At 40.5% G+C, this 14,164-nt stretch overlaps 1 protein-coding gene across 1 annotated transcript in view; it reads right to left on the reverse strand.

Annotated features, from left to right (window-relative positions):
* EPHA3 (EPH receptor A3) overlaps positions 1-14,164 on the reverse strand; it is a gene marked incomplete at its 5' end in the record, with an annotated part of 144,088 nt that overhangs the window by 60,454 nt on the left and 69,470 nt on the right. The window contains 2 exons of the mRNA XM_010017729.1: positions 7,665-8,000; positions 8,474-8,629. Of these exons, the coding sequence (XP_010016031.1) occupies positions 7,665-8,000; positions 8,474-8,629 (492 nt within the window). The remainder of the gene's footprint in view (positions 1-7,664; positions 8,001-8,473; positions 8,630-14,164) is intronic.

Genomic DNA, 14,164 nt, shown 5'->3' on the forward strand with positions numbered 1-14,164 from the left:
ACTAACATCTCCAGGTGTAATTTAGCCTACAAAAAGACTCCTGTTTCCTTTGCATTTCTTTCTACAGTAGGTAAGCAGATTCCTAGTTATACTCCAATTTTTTATTACTATTATTTTTTTTAACTGTCTGAATCCTATATGGATTGTGTGAAAGAGCTGGCTTGAACTGAGGGCAGAGTTGAGGGAGCCTCTTGTTACAACATGTTCCCTTTGTTCTTCTCCTGGTGTCATGATACGTGACAGCACAAAACTCCTTGGAATTGATTTAGTATTGACATTGTAGCTGAACTCAGTTGCTACCACCATTTGCAGCTGCACTGTTGAGACCTTGGTTTACAAGGCCTTAAGCCCTTAAGAGCTAACCAAACATAATACAACATTTAAAACTGCTACCCCGGGCTCTTAGTGATTAAAAGAAAACAGTCTATTTTATTATCAAGCAGTCATGCAGTAAAGAGCTGAGGTATTAAAAGATAAAAAAAAAAAAAGATTTGGGCATCAGCACGGGTATAGTTGGAAAATAAAGAAAATGTAATTATTTTCACTGAACTTTGTTGCTAATAATAATTTTGCTGGAACCTTGGACATTGAATCATATTGGAAATAATAGAAGGGGTAAGAGCTCAGGAAGACACACATGTGAAGTTTGCATTTGGAGACAGAATATTCAGCCTAGTATGGAGTAGGTTCTCTATGCAGGAATATTCTGTTGAAAAGAGGGTCACAGACTTAACCCTCTTGTTCCCACCTACCCGGCATACAGGGTTTTGATTTTGCTCATTCCCTTTGCTTTGCCCCTGTGTCACCTCTGGTCTAACCTGGACAACGTGATGACCCAGACCCATTTGAGTATGGTACATGGAAATTAAAGATAGAATTGTGGACAAGCTCTCTTGGACAAGCAGTTAATATTCTGGAGCTTTCACAGTTCTTGCAGCTAGGAAGCCCAAAGACATCTTCAAATATATACCACCTGTCTCCATAGTAAAACTGTACTAGTATAATGTAAACTTGTTTATAAACTAATTTATTCAGATCAGTTCAAATCACAAAATGTGCACTCTTTCTTTAGAATGTCCCAGTTAATTTAACATGAAAAAGTAGGAAAAACCCTAATTCTTAGAGCAATATAAGTGTGACTGTGCAGAGGTATGCGGTAATTTAACTGAAATGCTCCGATGCAATTTAAAACCTCTTCCCCCCATAATCAAGCATTCCAATATTCACATTGGGAAAGCTAGTAGTGGAAAGTAGGTCTCAGTTTACTCATTGCTGACTCTGAGGAGGAGCACCATAGCTGTTTTCTATAGCTCTCCAGCATACAATAATGCTGTACAATACACGGATGAATAAGATTGAATCATGCAGGCTCTCTGATGAAAAAGCTTAGGAAGGAGGCAGTAACCCACAGGTAATTTAACTAAATCAAATTGCTCCCTTTAAAGATACCTAGTCTTCTGGAGGTATTCTGTAAATTAAGCCAACGTTATTGCTATTTTCCATATTCATGTACGCATAAGCTTTATGTGCTCTGACAAATTCTAAAAATGTTGAGGTTCTCATTGCTAAATAAGTAAATAATTTGATGATACTCTCCTGAATTTCTTTGAAACAAACAGGGACACTGAGGTTTACAGTCCCTCTGCACGCACAGGTTTACTCTCTCCAACCTGAGTAAATCTATGGGGAGTTTACTCCCCTGTATTTCATTGAGAAGGCCTTGCTACGTGGATGAAAAGGTTAGAGTTAAAAGAGGACAGTAATTACTGATCAGTCCCTTACCTTTTGCCCTTTGAGTTAGCGCTATCCTTTTTGCACACAATCATCGCGCATGGATTGAGGTGGAAAGGAGCCTGTGCAGATCACCCATTCCAACTCCCTGCTTTCAGCAGGGTCAGCCAGAGCAGGTTGCTCAGGATCTTGACTAGTCAGGTTTTGAATACCACCATAGATGCAGATACTACACTCTTTTTGAGCTACCTGTTAGAGTGTTCAATCACACTTAGAGTAAAAAAGTTTTCTCCTATGTTTGAACAGAATTTCTTGTATTTCAGCTTGCAAGCACTGTCTCTTGTCCTGTCACCAAGCACCACTGAATAGAACCTCCCTCCATCTTCTTCACATCACACCAGCTGTTTACATACATTGATAAGATCCACCTGAGCCTTCTCCTCTCCAGGCTGGGCAGCCCCATCTCAGCCTCTCCTCATATAACAAATGTTCCTCTCCCCTAACCATCTCACTGACCCTTTGCTAGTCTTGCCTCAGTATATCAATGTCTCTCTTGTGCTGGGCTGGGGCTAAACTGAACACACCGCATGTGGCCTCACTAGTGCTGAGTTGAGAGGAAGGATCACGTCCCTTGACCTGCTGGTAGTGCTCTTCATATTGCAGTCCCAGATGCTCCACCAGGGCCTTCAGGTCCTTTTGTGCCAATCTGCTTTCCTGCCAGTTAGCTTCCAGCATGTCCTGGTACATGGTGGGTTAGTCCTCTCCAGGTACAGGATGCACTCAACTACAGGAATGCTAAAGATTGAATCGAAAATGTATTCTGGAAAGTTAGGAGAATACAAAGACTCTAAGCTTCTTCACAATGCAAAAACAACATTGCTGAGGAAATATTCTGTACCAATTTCACACACCATCTTATTCAACTTTGGGACACAAACCTAGAATTAGAATGCTTTACAAACCAATTCTAACACCTTCTCCAGGTAAAACTAGAGCCTTTAAAGGTATTGGTCAGTGAATGCTAGTCTTTCTGACTTAACTCTTAAGCTGTTAAATAAATTTTTATCATTAGGTATATGCATATATCCAATACATATATACAGATTGTACTTAGATACCATATTTATTTGTTAGCTAGGAAGTGCAGGAACATAGCAAGGTTTATTTGTTGTCATTCACTTTGGGACTTCCTTAAGTTTCAACAAGCTGAGAATGCTTTCACTACTTGTTTTGTTTTACACAATAAATACAGCAAGAACGGTATTTATTATGTATTAGACATGTCACTATAATTTCGTTTGCATGAGTTTACAGTTGCTAGAACTAACAAATACAAAGCTAAACCAAACTAAGCAAACAGTTTAAATCAAACAAACCACTTCTTGTACAGTAAACCTTCTCACCAGAGCTGCTGGGAGGAAGGATGGGAATAGCACTGTGTGTGCTGGAATACCAGTAGATGGCCAAGCTTCCTAAGACCTAGAAAGATCATATCTGCTAATGATACAGATTTCTGCAAGTTCTGAAAGTTCTCCTTGTCTCCTCTAGATTGCAAAGATCACTGCAGAGAAAATATCTGTTAAAGTGCTTTTAAGTCAATTATGACCTTGGTTAAAATATTAGTCTTTTTGTTCAGCATTCCTGAGCCATACCTATAACCTGTATGACAGCTTATGATACCATAAAAGCAGTAATAGGGAGAAGAACTGTTATTTTCTCACATACCATCTGCAAAACTTATTCAACTCATGTATATCCCTGACCCTATGGCTATGTTTTGCATTGGAAAACCTCCTCTCATTTTTGTAAACTGATTGCCCAGTAGCATAATTGTGTTGTCCCTATCTTAGTCTTTCTTCAGTGAATTCCACACACAATTCCCATTTAATACCTCCTTGAGCAAGTGTGAGTTTTCCACTTACTACAGCTCTAAGGCAGTAAAGGCAGAACCACCCTGGCCTGGACTGGATGCTTCTTCCCTTTGGGGAAGCTCCAAGGAACAGGAAACTTTCTGGTCTTTACAGATAAATGCATTAAAAAAAAAGACCTAGAATATCTGTGCCCAGACACCTGCTCATGCTAGCAGCAAGTCAGGCAGTGTGGCATGTCAGCCTCTCTGTGTGGCACATTCACAATTAGCATGCCACCTCCAGGGGTACCGAATTATGCACCCTCTCCCATAGCTGCCAGTGACCCTTTCTAAATGGAGTTGATTGGTGTTATTAGGAGATAACATCTGCATGGTGCAACATATTGATGTGAGGTGAGAGCTTTCTTTGGGCAGCAGCAGAATGCTTCAACACAATTTGGAGGAAGGTGTATCAGACGGCAACTGAAGGCATGTATTACATTGCAATCAAAGAGGATAACCAACAAACTAAGTAAAAGAGAAAGGGCACATAAACCGATTTAACTTTCACACCAAAGACAGAAAGACTTACAGGAATAAGAATTATTGCAGTGTCATACTTGTCTAACCATATTTTGCAAGAGACCTTTTGGTTGGGTTTCAGTGTTTTTTTCTTAAAGAGATGTTTGCACATTAATGTCTGCTGGAAGGCAAGGAAAACAAAGTGCAATAAAAGTGCAGCAGAACTCAGGTCAGACAGTTGGAAGAAAAGAACACCAATCCATCTTCTGAAATGATTCTGAGTTTGCTTCAGTTCAGGGGACTGGATCTTGGCTTTACAACAGTTTTGTACTTAAAATGTATTGTCCTTCTGGCATTCACAACACCAGCAGAATCAGAGTCTGAATGTTTCAAACCTTACAAGTGACAGTGAAGCACACCTTTCCTTTAGTTCTAGACCAGGTTTGAAAAGTCTTCAGGAAAATCTTACTGAGATTGTTAGTTAGAGATTCGAGAACACACAGTCACTGTAAAGGTACCAGGAAATTTTCCAGCAACATCTAAGGTGACCCTTTTTTTTGTGTGTATATATTGACATCGATATGTAAATTATAAACATGTGTATGCATGTGTGTATATGATCTGTTTACGTACAAAAATGCAGCTGCTGTGCAAACTGACTGACTAACATATCAGCTGAATTTATTTTAGCACACTCTGGCAGATCTCCCAGTTGCTGCATTACAGAAAATTAGTACTATGCACGTCCTGATCTATTTGGCTGGTGATGGATTCATAGGCAGAAATGCCCATGTGTACCGTGAGAAGCATGGAAAGAAACATTTGTTCAAATTTCAGCAGGCCTTTGGAGCTCAGACACCCAGCAAACATAACGCCAATTGATGCCTGTCTGGAACTGAGTTCATCTGAAGTACAGATGGACAGCGTCTGATTTTAACCACCAAGAAAACTGCCACAAACCCCACAGTTTTGTCATTAGAAAATATAAAACATTCTGCAGTTCTTCCTCAGGCTCTTGGAAACTCATATGCTTGAAAACCAGTGTTTCGGGTGGATGAGGAACATTCTGCAGAACAGCTTTCACTAAGTTGGAATGGGCCCTGACGGTGCAAGCACACGTACACTGAAAATCCAGGATTAAAACTGCAACTTCATCATACCTATTGCAAAGATACAGGCCTCTCAAATCAAGGTTGCCAGAAGTGAAATAGCCTGGATTCAGTAGAGACTGAGGAGATCCAGGTTGTAGGGACCTTCTGTAGTTCAATCCCCTCTCCAAGACTCACAGCCTACTGACTGACGTTCCTTCTGCAGGCTTGCCAGGGGCTCTGTCCCCAGGATCTGTCCAGCCTTACTGAACTGTATCATCCCATGTGATACTCCATCCACAGAATGACCTTCCAAAGCAATATGCACCTCCTACTTCCCTGAGTCTACCAGAGCTCAGACATTTAACCAAAGTTTTATCCAATTGGTGGATATCCCTGTCCTTGAAGGAATGTGCCTAAAGTCAGACAGCACGAATAACAGCCCTAGAGTCATAACTGGCTTTTGGAGACATTTGTTCTTTTCCAAATCCAGTTCAGTGGTGCTTTAATTCTTTTTTTAAATGCTGAGTCCTCCAGTTCAATCCTTCATTATAATGTAAGCCAAGATCTTCAAGCTTTCTCTCTCCACTCCCTACCCAGGTGTTTAAGTATGACATTACCTAAAAATTTGCTTCTGGTGCGTACCTTCTATGATCTTAACAAAGAAGGGAATGCAAGACAAATTGCATTTTTGGAATTATGCTGTAAAAGATTACTCATATACATATTTAAGGTCTAATTTTAGGAACTTGTGGAACTTCTAGGGGAATTCTAATATAGTAAACCAATTGGCGTGATCAAATATAGCACAATTAAGCCTGTAGTAACCCACACGTCCTAAATGTACTTAAAGCAAAAATAGGCTATGCATAAAAGTAGAAAACAAACAAACAAATTGGTTAAGCAGCCTGTGGGTTGCACTAAACACAGTTGCTATTGCCAGAAATGCATGACTCTGCCATATCGCAGAAGAGTGCATTCCAAACCAAAATCAAAATCCACCTAGCATCACAGTGCAAAGGCAGCCAGCTCTGGGCCCTGGGGAAGCACACTGCAATGCAGGAGGCCTCTGCAGAGAAATTCCTTTTACTGATCCTAGACAGTTCATTCTATGAAGTGTCCTCAGGGGTTTTCTAACTGCTACAGTGATGAACAGGCTGAAAGGCAATATCTCTGATATAAAAACCAGAAGAAAAGCGAGCAACTAAACAGAGCTACTCAAGTCACTGACACAAATGTCCAAAAAATGTAACTGTTAACAGTAGGAAATTGTTTGGAATGGGCATAAAATGCAAGTTTCAGAGCTGAAGTCAATGCCTAGATGAGAAAGAGATCATGATAAGATGTTTCAATTGGGTAGATTCACCTCAGCCTACAGAACATTTGGAACTGTAGTGACTGCTCTCAGAAAACCATCTGTTCACACATTTTTATGCCTCCCACTAAAGCTGATCTGTGATCTGAGGAGAAGAGATATATCCTCTATAGTGAAAAACACTGCAATAATGTAGCTCACTAGGAGAACGTCTACTTAGAACAATGTTAACTTGGTTTGTGCTTTGAGGAAGACAGAAATGTAAGTATTTTGGGGATGGGGTGTGGGATGGAAGGAGGTGGGAGAAGACTTACTGCACACATGCTTTCAGTACAAAGCTTCCGTTGCACCACACAGAGAAGAATTACAGAAATTTCAGGATCTAGACTTTCTCTTCACTGGCAAGCATTGCTCCTAAAGAAAGGTACCTAAACAAATGCCAGAGAAAAATCTAGATTCTTCACATCTTTCAGATAAATGGAACCTTGTCAAATGAGAGGCATATGGTAGAATAGTGCGGCAGTGACAAAAGCTCTAGCTCTGATCCAACAGTCAGGGCATACTGCTGTGTTCATGCAGGGCCTCAATGACTTTAGTAAGTCTACTTGCTATCAACTATGACACCAGGATCTAACTCGGTATTCAGCTCCACACCCCCATCATGTTGGCAATAATTCAGAGTTGGTGAGACAACTTGTAAAGGCAAAAAAAAAAGGCAAAAAGCTGTGTTTTAAACCTCTCTAATTCAATGTTAGTTTTTTATGTGTCGGACATCAAAGCATTTTTTCACTTCTATTTAATCAAAATTAAGCACTAAGATTACTACAGTAATTTATGTTAGAGATTATTGAAATGAGTGTTTTATTAAAATCTGGTTTTACTAATAAAACACATTCTGGCTAAGGAATCACGTGAGTCTGCTATTAGAGACTATTAACTGGGAACTGGGACTTAATCATAACAGTCATGCTGCCAGATCCTTTGACAGTAACACACACTGGGTTTGTTTCTGCTTTTACTTTTACTAGCATATTCAAGTCAATTAGTTACCTTAGCACACCAGTGGCGAGAGTAACTCCTGTAAAATAAGGAAAGGAAACAAAGGTACGTACATCTCAGTAGTTCTGAACAAAGAAAGGGTAATCAGAAAGAGACTCACCAGCCTGATTAGTTGTGATGCTGACAGCAGCAAATTGTCTGGAAAGTGTACTCAAGTCAGATACCCCGTTGACCGCATCAATCTCAAATGTGTAATTGGTATGTGCCAAAAGGTCCACTACCGTCACTGTGGTGTTGGTGAGTCCAGTCTGACGGGGTAAGAATCGCACGTTGTCACTACAAGGCTCACACATCTTGATGTTTCCTCCACATTTTTTGCAAATGATGTTGAAAGTGACATCTTTCCGACCTCCAGTGTCAAGAGGCCAGCTCCAGTCCAGAATAACAGACGTCTCATTGATGTTAGAGATAACGTTTCTTGGAGCAGATGGTGGTCCTATAAAAGGAAACAGGAAATCAGATGGATGAGATTTTCTGTAGTGCTCTAAGACGGGTAGTGGTCTAAGATAGGAGTAAGAAGGGTGCAAAAATACAAGTCAAAAACATAGATAACTAAACTCTTACAGTTATTTCATGTAGAGACTCCAGAGCTAGACTACCAAGGACCACCTTTTCTTATAGACAGACAGTACCGTCAGGCTGCAGTTCAGGACTGAGGGCTGAAACTATTGGTAGCAATTTAAAAACCCTAGCTCTCCTTTTCAATTCTGACAGAGAACAAGAAGGAGAAAATGAAAATAGAAAGACAAAGCTAGCCCACCAATTTTTTGGTAGCCTGTCCAACATGTAAGAAGACATGGGAGGCAGTGGATGGCTGACTGCAATGGGACATGAGAAGAAGCAAGCAAGCTGCTGAGATACAGCTGGAGGAGCAAGAATGACAGCCCCGAGCATAATGATGCTACTCACTGGTGCAAGCCATGGATGGAGGGTCTTTCTCAGAGCGAAAGTAATTCTTTTCACACCTGCAGTTCAGAGATGCATCTTCGTAGGTAGAGCTGTGAGGAGGACATTTGGCACACTTCACGTTGCCAGCAGAGGCTTTGTAGAACCCAGGACGACAAGCTGCAAAAATAACAGGAGTATAGTTTTAAACTCCATGGACATCACCTCAATTTTAGCATGCCACTTTGTTACTGCCCTGGACCTATCCATATGTAGATCACATTTTGCAGATATTTATGGTCTAAAAATACAGATTTCTCTCATAATGAGAAAGCTGATGGAAATAAAACCTCTTGGTAGAATGGAGCTCTTCAAGCATCAACTTGGGTTTGCATTTAATTTTGCCTGGAAAACAAAACTGTGTATTGTACCACTAAGAAGAAACATTTTTCTCTGTTGCATTTTGAGAGCTTCACTCATTTTTCTTCTCTTCTGGTTAATTTACCAAAACACTGGCCCTATTCTGCATAAAAAGCTAGCTTTATCCTCTCTCTGCTGCCAAAGTTTGCTTACAAGGGCACACTAATTGTAAACTATGTCTCTCCAGTTCATCAGGACTAAACAAGCCAAAACCAAGAAAATAACCTGAACAGTGAAAGATCATTTCATTTCTGAAGGACCATGCATCACGCTTGATGAACTGCTTGTGATACTACCAGGAACTCACATCGTATGAGGAGGATGCTTTTTACATTAACTCAGTCCTCTAAGGATGGTGCTTGAACCCACAAAAGCTGCCTCTGAAAAACTCTGGATGGTGTTTCACTAATACTGGCACACTCTCTCTGTTTTGACTCCTGCTGCATTTTAAACTGATTTAAGGCTATGTCTGCATTAGAAGAAAATAGCCTTTTAAGTAACTTACAGAAATGAACTATTTAGTAAATAACTTATTATGAAAAACTCATGCAGTGAAATTACACTGTTGACTTCTCTCTACGAAGATGATATCACCATCTAAAAAAAGAAAGAAAAAAAAAAGAGAGAGCTCAAACCCCACATGAGAATCAGCAGATGCCACAGTTCGGTTGCTGCCTCCCTCCAAAACACTCATCCCTCTCCAATGGAATTTACCAAGGAAAAACATTCTGGCTGACAGTGGTAACCTGCAGGCCTGTACCCATACCTGTAACAACTATAGACAGACAGACGACGTAACAAAAGGGAGCACATCTTAAAAAGCTTCACCTTTTGCTATACTTTGGTTCCACAGCAAACACAGCCTAACACGCAAACACCCCAGGAACACCCCAATTACAAACAGTCTCATTACAAACATAATTTAAAAAAAACCCCAAACAAAACCAAGCCCCAGTAATACAAATAAAAACAAAACTTCTTTTTTGTCTCTGGACCTTAAGTTTAGATAAAATTGAGACCTGTCAGTGAATTTAATACTAATTTGAAGCCAAAAGAATGAGTTCAACAGTCCTAGTGTAAGTCTTAACGGGGACACACTCTTATGGAGATGAACTGATACGTAAGCATAACATAAAATCCAAGATACAAGACTATGGGATCTTTTGTGTTCATTCATGCCCTGCCGAAACAGAAAAGTGTTTGGACAGGCAGCCTGAGGTGGAAAATAGGTCCAAAAAACATTCCAGCGTTTGGGTTCCTTAGGTGGAGGAGAGAGGGAAGCTGCAGCCTTAAAGTGGATGTTCAGTTTCCATGTTATCATCCATAACCAAAACCTGAGTATCTGGGTTGGGCAAATTTGTTGATTAGCTCCTGGTGCCACATACCTGAGTGAAATGAGCTGACAAGCAGAGGGAGAACAAACTCCTGTACGATCGTATGCCCTACTCTGAAATACCTTAATAATGGAAACCTACCTCACACTATATTGAACACAGTGTGAGAAGCATGAAACATTTTACAAGGAAGTGCTAATCTCAGCCTCCCTTCAGCACTTCACAACCCTTGCAAATCAAGGCGCCTGGCTGCAGCTGCTGCCTCTGACTTCCATGCTAGCAGAGCAGCTGGGAAAGACACCTCCCGCTCCAAGTTCTCTCCTACAAGCCCTGAGGAGACAATCCCAAGTTTGAGCCTCTGAGGCACGGATCCAACAGGCAATCTGTGAAAGCAGAACTGCTAAAAATGACCTTGTGTTGAAGTTCAAAGGGCCTAACACCAACCCACCTGGCACAAGGACCTGGCACAGCCTGTCCTCCTTCAGCTGGTGTTTCTTGTTTTTCTGTCTCCTCTAAGGCTGCAAGGGTGTTTGGGGATTTCTGTTTAACTTGAGGAAACCTCCACTAGGAGAAAATGCAGCAGATAACAGGGGTGGCTTTTTTGGGTGTGTAGCTGTTACTGTTGCAGCTTTTTGAGGCTCAAATCTCATTTCCTCCCAAATACTGCACCATAATTCAGCCATACCTAGAGTGTGCTGGCTGACAGAGAAGCCTCAAATAATTTTACTGTCTCTCAGCACAGCACAGCCATTCCTCACCCTAAGACAATGAGCCAGGCAGAAAAGAATGGATGCCAATCCCATTCACACAAGCTCTAGTAACTAAGCAACACATTAAGGAATAAACATCACAGTACGTCTGTCCAGCTAATTACACAGCACTTTCACCAAAACTTCCCATGGACACAAAAAGTAAACTGAGTTTAATATTCCCAAGTATTAAACTCAAATGGTTTTACTTAACCATATCTACTTACCTTGAAGGGACATTTCTACACTTATAGGCAGGCAAATATAATACAAAGACATATTTATGAATACATGCAGTATAAATCTTTATTTTTTAAATAATTTTATACACTAGTTTAATGTAAAGATTGGAAAAAGACTAATAACCTAAACCTGAACCTTTACCATGTGGTTGGTGTTCCTAAAAGACACAATTTCCAATGCTTACTAAGCATGATTCACTCATAACACCTTATCATTCATTTACGGGATGGAACCACAGTAAGGCTGTTTATTTGGGACACTTTCACAGCACCCACCACCACCACTTTAGTACAGCAATGAATTTAACATGAGTAAACAAGCTTGTGTAAGAAGTAGACAGATTTTGTGGGATAAGGAAGAGAAAGGAGAGAATCAAACTGCTCCATTAATATATGTCTCTTTCACCCCTCAGGTGAAAACTCACAGACCCCATTTAGGAAAAGGTGGTGGTGGTGTGAAGAAGGCCAGAGAAAAAAGGAAGAAGAAAGAGGTGTATGCGGGAAGCATCCTGGTAATCTTTTTTTGCAGAGGGACAGGAATATCACCGTTTTGTGCTACTGCTATTGTGGTACAGAGTGAGCAGGCAGGGTAGGGGGATGAGCCGGTTGGATCCCTGCTGCCCTGGTATGCCCTGGTGAGGGCATCCCAACCTCCTGTCTTCCCCCCTCAGGCTGTCTGACACTTTCTTTGTCTGTCAGACCAATTCAAGATCATTCACAACTGCAGCCCAAAGGAAAGGAAAAAAAGAAAAAAGGCAATTATAGTTGAAATTGCAGCTTGCAAAGGGGACGATGCCAATGGAAAAAGTTGTCAATACACTTACTATTATTCTTGTCCTAGTAATTTTTTAATTCTGATGTCAAGAGAGAAAATTAAGCCTTTACTTCAAAATGTATTTTTTTTTGTTGTTGGAAAAATTGGATTACATTAACCAGCGGAAAAAGGTTTGGCTTTTTAAGGTGAATACCATAGCTTTGGTTTAGTCAGGTTGAAAATAAGAGGACTAGCACAGGAGGTCTTACAGAGTCTGTAAATTCAGCATGGGAACCAGCTGTGAACAGCAGTTGCTTTTTCTCAACATTTTCTTCTAGAAGCTATGAAATTTTCCTTTCCCTCACAAGGGGGAATGATGCAAGAGGAAATGGATGTAATGGGCCAGGAAGAAAAATCTCTCAGCACACAAAAAGTGAGCAAATGAAACCTTGAAAGTTTCTATACACATGATATAAACTGTACAAGCAAGGCTGTCTGGTTTTACTTTTTAGGAAGGTCTCCTCAAGTAGTGCCCGATACCTGTTGGCCCTGGTGAGTCCTGCGATAACTTCAAAATGCCATGTTATTTTACAGCTGTATTCAGCATAATTTCAACCTCTTATTTGAGTGCGAGCCATACTGATTTTATTGAAGTCACTTACTGGTAAGAATTTCAGGACTGCAGTTGTCCTTGTTACTGTATGAAAATGAATTTCCTTAAGCTATAACTGATGAGTCTGTCACAGAGATGGAGCATAGGGAAAGTTATTTCAGTGAAAAAACCCAAATCCATGTAGCAATCTATGGTAGTTACTGCTCAAAGAAATATAACTGTCTTTTCTACAGCAAAGTGAATTTTGCCTCTGACAAATGCGTCTGAGATGAAAACATGATACTAATTACAGGTTAAATGATTCATTTCAATTTGAATTAATTTGAAATTAAAATATAAAGCTGTTAGTAAATTAAAATCAGGAGCATTTTAGTATTCAGGGCCTAAAGCCCCCTATACACAGAGCAGTATCACCAGTTCCCAGCCATAAATACCAACTAATGACCTGAGCCCAAGCTGCCTGAGCAGCTGACTTCCCAGCACTGGTACTCCAGGCAGGCCTGACAGGGACCATTTTCCTGCACAAGGTCAAAACAACTCTTTATTTGCAAAATAAGCCACACTCCCCAGTCCTACAGGAACTCTGCTTTTTGTGCTCTGATTAAAGGTGCAATGTTTTGAGGCAAGGCTCAAGCATCACAATACACTGAGAGCAGATATACAAATCCATAACCCTATAAACCTGTACAGCTCATGCATACTAAACATTTCCTCATAGTGTGTGTTAACAAGATGGGTGACAGCAACCCTGGTACAACCCTCCTGCCCCTGTGCCCTGCAGAAGACAGAGAAGAATCCCCCCACCATGAGGTTTGTGCCAGAGGGGCTTTGCGAACTACTCCCACTGTCACCCATGGAAATGACATGTCACTGAGCAGCAGTGAAGGTCCCTACACTGGACCTGAAGCCACAGGATGACCTTTGGCTGAGCAGGCATGCTGGGAAGTGAATGCTACCGACTGGCTCACCTCAATACCCATGCACAACCTTGCATCATTGCAACATTCACAAGTCCCTTTTAAAAACATTTACATCACTTTTCTCACTATACATTTTTTCTCACTATACATATTATGGTCATGATCTGGAGACAACAGTGTAGTGCCAACAGCACTGTGTTTATCACCAGTAACAGAATTGCACATTCACCCACCCATACATATACGTGCACATGAGAAATGAGATGTAACACAGCTGTCAGCTTGTGAAAATGGATGGCATAACAAGCAGCACAGAGCAACCTTAGAAAACATTCAAAATCAGTTTATTTTCTTTGGGCAAGTAATTTCTTTCTCTTCTTGCACTTGTTTATATCTTTGAGAAATACAAAAAGGCGAAAATCATGATTAGCATGAAATGAAGATTTCTCAACTCTTCATATCACACTTCATTCACAAATTATATCCAGCCATACATGTTACTCTTGCTATATTAAGAATAACACTATATAGGTACAGTATGGTTCCAGCTCACATACGCGATGTATATGAAGAAATGAAGTTACAATTCTATCCTGAGTCATCCCACCCTCAGTTTGTATCACAGCTTATTCATAACACTGAAAATGTCTCATTTTTAACTCCCTTCTTCACTACAGTTCAGC

Source organism: Nestor notabilis, unplaced genomic scaffold (assembly GCF_000696875.1).
Source record: "Nestor notabilis isolate BGI_N333 unplaced genomic scaffold, ASM69687v1 scaffold9977, whole genome shotgun sequence".
NCBI lineage: Eukaryota > Metazoa > Chordata > Aves > Psittaciformes > Psittacidae > Nestor > Nestor notabilis.